At 50.0% G+C, this 13,169-nt stretch overlaps 2 protein-coding genes across 2 annotated transcripts; one reads left to right on the top strand and one right to left on the bottom strand.

The window, feature by feature from the left end:
• Window positions 1–945, bottom strand: LOC134154518 (olfactory receptor 14A16-like). The gene has a single exon (XM_062601192.1). It carries the CDS (start codon window positions 928–930, stop codon window positions 1–3), a length of 930 nt encoding a protein of 309 aa, XP_062457176.1. The 5' UTR covers window positions 931–945.
• An 11,011-nt stretch (window positions 946–11,956) lies between these two features.
• Window positions 11,957–12,919, top strand: LOC134154606 (olfactory receptor 14A16-like). The gene has a single exon (XM_062601282.1). It carries the CDS (start codon window positions 11,960–11,962, stop codon window positions 12,917–12,919), a length of 960 nt encoding a protein of 319 aa, XP_062457266.1. The 5' UTR covers window positions 11,957–11,959.
• The last annotated feature ends 250 nt before the right edge of the window (window positions 12,920–13,169 follow it).

Here is a 13,169-nt window from a genome sequence, read left to right as displayed (position 1 = left end):
CTACTGAGTTTGTACCAGCTGGAATAGTTTCCTCACTGCCTCCTGGAGCTCCTTGTTCCTCATGCTGTAGAGGAGCGAGTTGAGTGTTGGAGGCACCACTGAGTACAGAACAGCCACCACCAGATCCAGAGATGGGGAGGAGATGGAGGGGGGCTTCAGGTAGGCAAATGCTGTAGTGCTGACAAACAGGGAGACAACAGCCAGGTGAGGGAGGCACATGGAAAAGGCTTTGTGCCGGCCCTGCTCAGAGGGGATCCTCAGCACAGCCCTGAAGATCTGCACGTAGGACACCACAATGAAAATGAAACACCCAAAAACTAAAAAGACACTAACCACAATAAGCCCAGCTTCCCTGAGGTAGGAGTCTGCGCAGGAGAGCTTGAGGATGTGGGGAATCTCACAGAAGAACTGGTCCACAGCATTGCCTTGGCAGAGGGGTAGTGAAAATGTATTTCCAGTGTGCAGGAGAGAATAGATAAAACCACTGGCCCAGGCAGCTGCTGCCATTCTGACACAAGCTCTGCTGCCCATGATTGTGCCATAGTGCAGGGATCTGCAGATGGCAACAAAACGGTCATAGGCCATGACAGTGAGGAGAGAAAGTTCTGCTGAAAGCAAGAAGAGAACCAGGAAGACCTGGGCAGCACATCCTGAGTAGGAAATGGCGCTGGTGTTCCTCAGGGAATTGGCCATGAATTTGGGGACAGTGGTGGAGATGGAGCCAAGGTCGAGGAATGAGAGATTGAGGAGGAAGAAGTACATGGGAGTGTGGAGATGGTGGTCACCAACTACAGCTGTGATGACGAGGCCGTTGCCCAGGAGGGCAGCCAGGTAGATGCCCAGGAAGAGGGAGAAGTGCAAGAGCTGCAGCTCCTGTGTGTCTGCAAATGCCAGGAGGAGGAACTCATCGAAGGAGCTGCTGTTGGACATTTGCTGGTTTGGAGCATGGGGCAACTGTCCAAGGGGAAAAGACAGTGACCACTGATTGTCCTGAGAAACAAAACTTTCATTTGTTCATAGAAGTACTACCCCCTCACCCATCCTACCAACAGTATAGACAAATTTCTTTTCTCCTTCTCAGGAAGACCTTCGTTCAGCTCCTCAGCTCCTCAGCTTCAGCTCCAGCTGAGTGTGCTGGGAGGAGCACAGGCCTGTCCTGCTTCGCACCGGGCAGTAGATGGGGCTGGTTTTTGATATCTCTGATTTTCACAACTGATGTCTGAGTGTCCACCTGTAAAGAAAAAGATCTGTTAATATCCTCACACACGGTTCTATAGAATTTATGCTACAGCAGAGAGGTTTAGCAATTTTTTTACAGTTATTTGTTTGCAGATTTTTAGATTCTTCCATCACATCTGGTGAGTGGTCTTTTTAGGGATAGATGTTTTTTCTTGCTGCAAGGATGAACATTAGAAGACGAGAGAGGAAAACGGGCTCTCTGCTGCTTAGTGCAGGGTCGGGAGTGCTGTTGAGTCCACCTGCCTTGCTCCCAGCTGCCCTGTGCTCGCACTTGCGTTACCCAAAGGATGATTTCACCCATAAGCTACTCTAAAAAAAGACATTGCACTCTGATGAGATCAGGGGAGGCTGGTTTCAAAGCACAGATCTAACACAGATCTAACTCTGCTCTCTTTCGCAGCCCGAGGTGGAGATGTGATGGAGAGAACAGAACGTTGCTCCTGACATACATGATTCAACCAAGGACTCTGTGAGCTGACTGCCGAGAGTGGAGGAAACTCTCAACACTTCCATTCTAGCCGAGGAAACGCTGGGTTCACTTCAGCTGCACACATACGAAGGTGCTCAGGAGCATTTTCTGGTGTTAGTACCTCCTGAACTACTTGAAAGGGATCTCCAGTATTGCTAAGATCCAATGGGAGAGCTGTGTCCTTCTGGAGGGCAGCTTCCAAACCCAGCAGGACACCATAAGGACTCACTCACATGTCCTGAAAAGGAGATCTCCAAAAGGGAGAGTCCATTCATTCCCCAGACCCTCAAATCACATTTCCCAGCACCCTGGGATGAGAACAGGCCGTGGGCACCTCAGCCCTCTGCAGACACCTCCATGGGAGGACCTCAGGGTGGGTGTCTGAATTTGCAGCTGAACCTCCAGCTGACAGCAAGTACAAGAGCAGAAAGGGAGAGGGAGGACCACGGGAGAGTTGCCTGAGTCCAGCCTACCACAGTGTTTCTGTGGGCACTTTCCTCACATTCCCTGAGCATCTCTCAGCCGCCTGGAGCTGTCCCCACTGGAAGCTCTTTCTTTGTCCCCACGTCTGTCCCCTGTCAGTGCTCCCTGACCCCATGCCACCCACGGGGCATTTGGCTCTGCCCTACAGACTCCTTCTGGCCAAAGGGCCCAGCCCAGGGGCATCTCTGTGTGTGCAAGACCTAAGGAGCAGGGGAGACTAAGCATGATGAGACTGGTGAGGGCTGCAAAGGAGATACTGCTGCTGCTGGCAGGTGAAGAGGTGGCTGAAGGAGCTTTCTGGGGTCCTTGTAGACCTATTGGTCCCTCACAGGAACACTGCAGAACTCTCCTCCAGTCACCTAAGCCCAAACAATCCTTTCCAGTTTGTGCCCTGCCAAAGGTATAAAACAAAATCAGAGCCTCAGGAGAGTGCCTTCCCTTTCAGGCAAGCCTGCCATGCATGTTAGAAACCAGGAGAGTGATCCGTAAAAAGCCTTCCAGGCCCGGGATGGGCTGGGTTCAGAAGACCCCTCCAGGAATCTCAGTGGTGTTGTCCTGCAGCCAGAGACTTACCGTGTCAAAGGCTGTGAAGATTTCTCCCACAGTGAGCTCTCCTCTGGCCTCCCACTCCACACCGCCTTTCACTTCTCATCTCATGTCCACAGTCAGTGCCTAGAGCCTAGAGCCCTGCTGCTCTTTGCAGAGGAGCTGCTCCTGGACACCGCTGTCTCTCAGTAATGCTTCCAGGTTGCCATGGGCTCCTTCTGTCCCAGGAGCCCGGCCCCGCTCAGGAGCAGGGGGCAGCTGAAGACAGGAATTTCTCTGTGCCTTGTGCTCCATTCTCTTGGGAAATCGTCCCTGAAGCAGCCTGAAATAATCACCGATGGTCCCTCTCTAAGCCCTGAAGGAAGACTGACTCCAGCATAACAATTTCTTTCATCAGAGAATGGTTATCTGCAGGAGATGGAAATCTCCCACTCGGGAAGCCCCTGTTCCATCTCTTAACTAGGCAGGACACCTGGAAAGGGGCAGGAAGGGAGCTCGTTTAGCCATGGTTCAGGTATTGGTTCTGATGAGTCTTTCTGGGCATCGCATGTCTGTTTAGAAGCCCCTGAGCTGGAGTGGGACTCAGATCCCTCCCATGACCGCCACAGGCACAGAGAAGGTGGGATTCCCCTTGCCCGAGCAGAAGTGTGCACAACAGAGATGTTTGCCTATGAACTCCTTGTCTGAACTGCCGTTACAATCACTGGAGATGGCGGGTGGGAGTCAGTCCCTCACCCACAAACCTCTGGTGTTAATTAAAGAGACAGAGTTAAAGAGACAGCTAAGAGCTAAGGAGAAAGTTCAAGTATCTGCACTGATGGAGCAACTACGAGACTCACATCCTTCTGGAGCATGAGGTGGGGGCCGGGTGGGGAATTTCCTTGGCCATGACACTAGATGTCTAACACTGCTGGAGCCCCACTCACTACGAAGCTGAGACACAAGCCAATCCCTACAGTGCAAAATCCTGATGTGATTCAGTGCAGACTCTTGATTTAATGACGTAAAATAGGCTGGCAGGTCCATACCGGATGCCTGGGTTGTCCAGCACCACTGTGTATTTCTCGCAGATACAGCGTGGCACCTACAGGAAAATCATGCCCCTTTGGCACATGTGCTGGGCAAGTGCCCCAGGGCATCTTGGGTTTCCTGCCTGTGCCCAAACAAATGAATCCTACCTCTGCCTTTAGGCACAGTCAGTATCGTCCACGTCCAAGCGTGCTGTGTAAATGGGAGGCACATCACACCGGGGTCTCCACTCCAGTCTCGGCACTCTCACACCCTTCTAGCTCTCCTGTCCCTGAACCTCTTCTCACCTGCCCAGATGATGTGAACAGGGACTGGGCTAATGATGTCCACAAAGTGGCTGGATCATGGGCTTTCCAGGGCCTGGGAATTGCTCAGTAGCACCTTGTCCTTCCTGGAGATCAGTTCACCTCTGACACAGGCCCCACGATGCTGCAGAGTCAGCTCAGGCAGCAAACCCATTCCTGAACAGCCCAGCTGTGTTTCTCCCTGGCCTCGGGCACTGCAGAGTTTGCTCTCTTAGTGGGAACATCTTTCACCATAACATTGCCACCTGCTTTGTATGCCAGCATGTCCCTGCTCTGAAGTGGGACCACCACACACACTGTGTCCTTTGCCCTTGATAACAGGCTTCACCATCACCAATCTGACTGAAACATTGCTAGAATAACTAAGATGTGGTGAGATCACTTGCATGACTGAAAGGAACCAATTGTAGGGTAGAAGGTCTTCAGGAGAGAACAAGGGAGAAGATGAGGAAGGGGGATGTCCTTTGTGTGAAGGGACAGCTCAGATGTGTGGAGCTCTTCCATGGGAGAGACAAGTGTTTGGGTAAGCACCAGAGTCAGGGTGACATTGTGATGGGAACTAGACCACCTAATCAGGGTGACAAAGTCAATGTAATGTGAGCAATTCTGTGGATCACAGGCCCAAGTGATCTTGTGGGACAGGGAGGGGAATGGACTTCAATCTCACAGACATTCTCTGGAAAGGTGAACAGCAGGGTGGAAATAGGCCGGGAGGTTTCTGGAGGGCACCAGGGACAGCTTCTTTGCACAGTTGCACAGTGGGGCAGTACTCATACTTCCCTCTGTCTGCAATTCCAAACGGGGAGGAACTGATCAAGGATGGGACAGTCAGTGTCATGCTTTCCTAGAGTGACCATGAAAAAGCAGAGTTCTACATCCTGAGCAGAATGAGGAAGGATAGCTGCAGAGCTCAGACCCCGGACTTCAGAGAAGTAGACTTGGGCCTGCTCAGGGGACTGGTGGGGGCCCAGGAGCTCAGGAAAGCCAGCAGGTCTGTAAGGACAGCACCTGCCAAGCACAAGAATGGGCCATAGCAATACTCAGTAAAACTGGTAGAAATCTTGGGAGATTGGCTTGGCTACGCTGGGAAATCAGGATTGACCTCTCAGCAAAAAGTCTGCATGTAAGAATTGGAAGGAGGGAGAGGTTAAAAAAAAGTAGAAATCAGAAAAGTTGTCCAGCAAAGCAGGGATGGTCTTAGGGAAGCCAAAGCTCTGCTAGGATTGGACTTGCAGGGTATGTGAATGGCATCAAGAAGAGCTGCTGCCTCTTCAGTTACAGCAAAAGTGAGAAAAGGAAAATGTGGGCTCACTGCTGGTTCAGGCAAGGAATCTAGTAACAGAAGATGCAGGTAGGTCTGAGGAGCTCTGTGCCTTCTTGGCCCCACTCTCCACCAACAAGGTCTCCTGGGCTGTTTTGCCTGGAGCCAGGACTTCAGAGGAAAAAACAGCCAAGGTGGAAGAGGGTTCAGTGAGGTATTATTGGCAAGAACTCAACCCCCTACAAGTCTCTGGAGCTGGATGGGCTGCATCAGCGGATACTCAGAGGGCTGCCTAATATCATAACTGCCAGTTATGGCTGCCAGTCTCTATCATCCCTGAAAGGCTGTGGAGATCAAGGGAGGTCCCAACAACTAGAAAGAGGAATCTGTGCCCATCTTCCAAAAAGGCCATGAGGACCACTTGGGGAGCTGCAGGCCCTTCAGTCTAATTTTGGTGAGGAGCGTTTCATGGAGTGAGTCCTCTTGTTGTCCAAAATCTGGATTCTGTTACCCGGTGTGCAAGCAACCAATAGACACACAGGGTCGAGATATTTGTTTACTTAATTTCTGCACAGAGATGGGTGCTAGGTGGTAGATCCACAAAGCTAGCACACCTTCTCCCTCTCTCAGTCTTTATTTATATACACTTTTCAGGGAGTATTTTATACAAATCTTTCTGTTGGTTACAATTTCACTACCTCAGGTAATTGCTCTGCGCTTGTGCTTTCACATTCCTGCTAATTAGCACAGGAATCGAAGAAGAGGCAGTAACATCATTATCATGTCATTTCCATCTCATTCTTCATTTAGGGGTGTGTAGTTTAATATGTTAATAAGCCTTAATGAACCTACGGTCACTTCTGTGTTATTCTGCTGTTTTTGTCTTACCTACCCCTCGCATTCTTCAAAGCGCTGTGGTTTCATCAAGGTTATTTAGCCGGAGCTGGTTATCCTTTGCAGTACTGTTTGTCTCTCCCCCTTGTCCTTGAGTCTTGTTAACTATTTGCAAGGTTTTTCTCACAGCATTGCTCCAGCACTGTTACAACTGTTCATACCCCTGTGTAAGAAAGAGGTGTTCTCACCACAGCTATGCAGTATGGAAGGTATCGATGGAGTCGAGGGATGGGGACTGTAGGGGGATGCTTCCAGCTTCCCCCAGCATCTGGGGCCAGTTACATGCAGTCTGCATTCCTGTGCCTCATATTCTGAAAGAGAGGACATCAAGACTTTGACATAAGGCCTGCTTGGATGTCAGGACTTGGAAACAGGAAGCCTGCTCTCACCGCTGGGGCAGTGTTAATTCCTCCAGACAGGAATTAACTGCTCCTTACTCCAGTGATGGGATCTGTCCTTGGGACCACCACTGCAGGAGTAAAGCAGTCATTTGCAGTCACTGAAACTCCTTTCTTCAGTGTTCAAGGCAGATAGCCTGCTGTTGGGGGTGTTTGGCCACCCCCTCACCCCATGACTTTGACTATCATAAAAATGGAGCAGAGCTGAACCCTGCTGCAGCTAAAAGTTAAGGACTGAGAGTATGTGAGGAGAATGGTAACTGGCCTAGTGACCCCAAGTCCATGTTTGCCTGAAGGATATAAATAAATTGGTTGTTGTTTTATTAATCTCTTACTTTGCTGTAAAGGTCGTGGGGAAGGATGATTGGATCCATCCTTTCCATGTCAGGAAATTACCACCTTCCCAGAACGGTGAGACCTTTACCCAGGAAGATAAAGCTATGCTAGATCATGAAAAATGAAGGAATTTCTGGTACCTGTTGCACTTGTTTCCTTTCCAAGGCCTTGTGGACATGTGAGTCTCTGGTTGCTTGGCTGAGCCAACCATCTCAGAGCATAAACCAAGGACATTTTCCTCACTGGTGTCTTCATCATCCTTACAGGAGTGCCCTCCTCCTGCATGCTGCTCCAAGGGGGGAAGGATTAAGATACCACCGACACGGGTGGCTCTGGGTGACATGTAATAATTGTGGTTCTTGTGACCCTCGTTGGTGTGACCCATGTTACCGAGGCCAGTGGATGAATAACTCTCAAGGCTGCAGTTGGGGAAAGGTAAGTAGGCCAGGGGCAGCAGAACAAATTAACTGGTGTTGTTCCTGCCCATCGCATCAGCCCCAGGCTATAGAAGCTGGAATAGGTGCAATAACATTATTAACTAACTAATGACTCTACTCAAATTATCAAAATGATTAGGCTGCTAATAAGTTTACTTAGTGTTCGGGTGGCCCATTTCAAATTATCCATAATGCAGCCTGAGATTATGTCCAAATAATGTCTCCTGTGCAGCCTCAGAGCAGCCTTACTGCCCTGGAGCCCACATGCACGTTCCCCGTTTAGTCAAGCTGGGTCCCAGAGATGTCCACTAATTTTATAATTGTTTGTATGGAACATTCTTGTACTTGACAGGTGCAGTCCTTAATGAGCTACTGGCTTTCCTGAGCTCCTCTGTCCTTCAGAGCTGCCTCCTGTTATCCATCCCATGGAAGAGCTCCATACACCCAAGCCACCCATCCACATACAGGGGATCCCCCTCCTCATCTTCTCTGGCAGTCTCTACTGAAGAACTTGCACCCTGCCATTGAAAGACTCCAGTCATGTGAGTGATCCCACCAGTTACTCCAACCCTGTGGCAGTCCTGTGACAGCTCATTCATCTCCATTGGCTCCTGTCTGCACCCCAGGCTGCATACGTTTGCATACTAGTTGGCTTCACCACCTCAGCTATGGCACTGATGGAAGATTTGTCACAGGAAAACATGTTACCAAGGATCTTAAGTATGCACAGGCTTTGATTGGAAGTGGTGACATGCTAGCATGGATACAGGTGGCAATATAATGATGAAATGAGGTTCCCACTAACAGAACAAATCCTACAGTGCCCAAGGCCAAGAAAGAGCTGGGCTGTGCAGGAATGTCAGGCGAGGGGTTGACTGCCCAAGCTAACTCTGCAGCACCATTGCACTTGTGACAGATTTCTTGAACTAATCTCCAGGAAGGACATGTTGCCATTGAAGATATCCTGGGGCCTTGACAGCCTATGATCCAGCCACCCTGATGTCATCATTAGTCCAGTCCTAATTCATATCATCTGGTGGGGTCGGAAGAGGTTCAGGTCAGGAGAGCAAGAAGGATTTGAGAGTGCAGAGACCAGCACAGAGACCTTGCTGTGATGTGCCTCCCATTTGTGCAGTACACATGGATGTAGACAAGATGGGCTTTGCCTAAAGACAGTGGTGAGATTCATTTGTCCGGGCAAATGTAGGAAGCCAAACATGCTCTGGGGCCCTTGCCCAGCACGGACTCCAAAGGGACGTGGTTTTCCCTAAGGTCTCATGCAGTATCTGCTACAGACATATGGTTGTCCTGGACACTTGAGCATCTGACATGGCCCTGCCAGCCTATTTTATGTCAATAAATCAAGTGTCTCCCCTGAATGACATTGGCTTTTTGTAACACTGGAATCTGCCTGTGTCTCGGCTTCATAGTGAGTGTAGCTCTAGTCATAGTAGGCATCTAGTGTCATTTCAGATGGTCAAGGAAATTCACCACCTGGCCCTCTGCTGATGGTCTAGAAGGATGCGGGTGTCCTGGTTGCTCCATCAGAGCAAGCAGACACAGGCACATGCCTAAGACTAACCGTCTCTTCAAATGTCACCAGCTGTTTGCATGTGAGCAACTGACTTCCACTATCCATCTCCAGGGATTGTAATGGGAGCTTAGACAAGGAGCTTGCTTGCAGACCTCTTATGCTCACTTCAGCTTAGGCAAGGGGTATCCCACCTCCTATGTGCTTGTGGCGTTCACAGGAAGGAGCTGAATCCCAACTGCTTCCCAGTGGCTTCTGAACAGGCATGAGATGCCCAAATTGATTCATCTGAAGGAAAAGCTGAACCATGGGAAAATGAGTTCCCTTCCTGTCCCCTTCTAGGTGTCCTGCCTAGTTAAGACATGGGAGTATGGTTTCCAGGGTAGGACATTTCTGTGTCTTCTAGATGACCATCCTCTGATGAAACAAGTGACAACACTGTAACTGGTCTCTCTGAACTGTTTAGAGAGAGACCAAAGGTGATTATTCTGTTTTACTTTCCTGAACAATTCCCAGGAGGAGGGAGCACAGGGGACAGAGAAAATCATGCCTTCAGCTGGGCCACTGTTGACTAGAGAGAGCAGGCTGCTGGGGTGGAGGGCACTCATGGCAACCAGACAGCAGTGCTGAGAGAGAGCTGTGTGCAGGAGCAGCAGCTCCTCTGCTAAGAGCAGCAGGGCTCCAAGCACTGCCTGCAATTGCTGACCTGAGAGGAGACAAGGCTGACAGTGAGACGTGAAAGGCAATGTGGAGCAGGAGGCCAGGGGAGAGCTCCTTGCAGGAGAAATCTTCACACGTCTTGACACGGTAAGTTTGGCTGAGGGGCAGTGCTACTGAGGTTCCTGGGGGGGTCTTCTAAACCCATTCCATCCCAAGACTGAAAGCTTCTTCTAAGGATTATTCTCTCGGCTTCTCTAGCGCTGCGGAGGAGGAGATGCTTTAGAGCAGGGATTCCTTGCCACACTGTCAGAGGGACAGGGCAGGCTGCTACTTTCTCCCAGGAATGGTGTAGGACTGTGAAGCTGGGACATGCACCACAATCTGCCCTGGGCTGTGATTCAGAGCAGTGTCCCTGCACCACAGAGGAAGGTGAAAAAAAGGCTCCATGAAAGGGAAGGAGTTTCCTTCCAAGGCTTTCAATTTCCTCCTTTTGGCAGGGAGAAAAAGGAAAGAGTTTTCTGGCTTGGCAAGGGACTGGGACTCACTGATCTTCACTCTCAGAGATCAGAAGGTGTGTGAGAAAGGTCAGCAAAGCCCTTCAGCCCTACCTCCCACCACAGCTGCACCAGCAGCAACTTAATGGACTTACCAGGGTTTATGTGACTTGCTCCTTAGGACCTGCATGCAGAGATGCCCCTGGACAGTGCCCTAATCTGGAAGGTTTCTGTAGGGCAGAAATACGCATGCAGAGGGTGGTAGAGGGTCTGTGAGCACCGACAGGGAAAAGGCGTTAGGACGGAGAAAGCTCCCAGCAGGGCCAGCTCCAGGAAGCAGAGATGAGCAGGGAATGAGAGGGAACTGCAAACAGAATCATCATGGGGAGATGGATTTGGGCAAGTCTTGATCAGTCCCTGCAATGCAGACACGTTCCGCTGGGCAAGGTGCCTGTGTCTCCCCTCCCACCCAGCAGAGCCTCTGCCCTGACAGCCATGGAGTCCAGGGCATGAGCTGCCTCTCCTGCAGCAAGACCTGCGGGAGAGGAGAGGGGCATCACTACTGCCACGGGCATGTTTTGTGGCACTTGATAAAGGGCTGAGTGACTGCTCTGTGATATCATTGTCTATGATGCAGCATGCCCAGCTGGGTAAGGTGAGAGCTTTCTCAAGTGCGTGTCCCCCCCCCCGCCCTTGCCTGCCTTGGAATCAGGATCATGATGTTGCTCCTTGTTTCCCTTCCTGTCCATGATGCTCCTCTTCCTTTCTCAGGCCCTTAGGGTTCAACATTTTCAGCTGCAGTTCAGACGCTGATGCTGCAAGTTGTGCAACAGAGGGGTCTGCATGGGAACGAGGTTTCCCCAGCCCCTTCTAAACTGTGTGGCAGCCTGAGGGGCTGGGAAATGAGCTAACTTCCTAAAGTAGAGCCCATCTCCAGTCTTAAAAGTCCTTTGACTGCCTCCCTGTGGTGTCCTAGCAGGCAGTGAACTGCCCTCCTGAAAGGCAGAGCTGTCTCATGGCACCTCTGTGATATCTGAGAGACTAATGAGGAAGGTGCAGAGATACTGAGAGTATGGAGAGGGTGTGGCGAGGATGTATATGGGTAGCTGAAAAGAGCCCTGTGTGTCCCTGGCTAGAAGTGGAGTGTGGAGATCTCCCACTGGTGCCCTTAGAAAGGCTGAGAATTTTGGAGACCTGTACTTTGAAACTGGACTCCTCTGCAGCTAACAGAGGCTGGTTTCTTTCTAGAGTAATATCATCCTCCAGCTCAAAGAAGCGTGCATGCAGGAGGGCTGGGAATAGGACTAATAGACAGATGAGATGTCCCTACTCTGCAACAAAGGGCAGTAAATGGCTTCCTTTCAAGACTCACAGTAGCAGTGCCAAGAATTTATACTTTTGAGGAACATTTTCCAGAGATGATGTCTACAGGAAAATAAAATCCCTCTGAAATCCCTAAAATTCTGTTCCTCAAAGCTCATTCTCCAGAACTGGAACTGAAGATGCTGAAAAGCTCTTCTACATGATGAGTGGATTTCACCTGACAAAAACTGTGAATGTCAGGACAAGTAACCCCCATTTCCCAGTTCCCACTGCTGTATTGACTCTTTGGGAGCCCATGGGCAGAGGCCGATGCTCCTCATGGCAACCTCAGCCGGTGCAAAGTGGAGGTCAAGAAAGAGAGCTGCACAAAGACCCTCTCAATAAAGAGAGAAGCAATGTGGGTGTCCTAGGGTCCTATGAGAAGTGGAATGTCTAGGGCTTTTTTTTCTTTTTCTTTTTTTTTTTTTTTTTTTTTTTTCTTTTTCCTCTTGAAAATTCTCTCTTAACTTCTCAATGTCTTCTTTGGACAGTACCCCATACCCAGAGATAGCAAAATGTCCAATGGCAGCTCCCTCGGCGATTTCTTCCTCCTGCCATTTGCCAACAAGCCACAGCTGCAGCTTTTGCACTTCTCACTCTTCCTGGGCATCTACCTGACTGCCCTCCTGGGCAACAGCTTCATCATCGCAGCCATAGCTTGTGACCACCATCTCCACACCCCGATGTACTTCTTCCTCCTTAACCTTGCCATCCTCGACCTTGGCTCCATCTCCACCACTGTCCCCAAATCCATGGCCAATTCCCTCTGGAACATCAGGACCATTTCCTACTCTGGATGTGCTGCCCAGGTTTTTCTGGTTCTCTTCTTGTTTGGAGGAGAGTTTTCTCTCCTTACAGTCATGGCCTATGACCGCTTCATTGCCATCTGCAGACCCCTGCACTATGGCACAATCATGGGCAGCAGAGCTTGTGCCAGAATGGCAGCAGCTGCCTGGGCCAGTGGTTTTCTCATTGCTGTGCTACACACTGGAAACATATTTTCAATGCCACTCTGCAAAGGCATTGTCGTGGACCAGTTCTTCTGTGAAATCCCCCAGATCCTCAAACTCTCTTGCTCAGACTCCTACCTCAGGGAAGTTGGGCTTCTTGGGATTGGTGCCTGTTTAATGTTTGGGTGTTTCATTTTCATTGTGCTGTCCTACGTGCAGATCTTCAGGGCTGTGCTGAGGATCCCCTCTGAGCAGGGTCGGCACAAAGCCTTTTCCATGTGCCTTCCTCACCTGTCTGTGGTCTCCCTGTTTGTCAGCACTGGCATATTTGCTCACCTAAAGCCCCCCTCCATATCCTCCCCTGCTCTGGATCTAGTGGTGGCTGTTCTGTACTCGGTGCTGCCTCCAACAGTGAATCCTCTCATCTACAGCATGAGGAACAAGGAGCTGAAGGATGCACTAAGGAAAGTGATCTCATGGATATTTTTCAAAAGTATTAAAATTGCCTTTGCTCTCCACAAATGACTTCCCCTGTATCCCGTAGTAGGACTGAGCTTTGTTCATTTTAATTTTATTATTCCTAGTATTGCTGTTGTTATTATTTGTTGTCATATTGCTACACAAATACTTGGATTCATTCCACTTTCACTGAGACTGCTCTGCTACATCTGGTGCCCACATAAAATTGGGTCTAACACTGGGTCAGTTCTGTCTCCATCACAGTATCTTTGTAATAAAGTGAGTTCTTCCTGGTGCGTTTCCTGAAGTCTGGGCT

Source organism: Rhea pennata, unplaced genomic scaffold (assembly GCF_028389875.1).
Source record: "Rhea pennata isolate bPtePen1 unplaced genomic scaffold, bPtePen1.pri scaffold_32, whole genome shotgun sequence".
Lineage (NCBI taxonomy): Eukaryota > Metazoa > Chordata > Aves > Rheiformes > Rheidae > Rhea > Rhea pennata.
The sequence above is the reverse complement of the archived record's forward strand: the minus strand, read 5'-3'. Positions and strand labels throughout refer to the sequence as shown.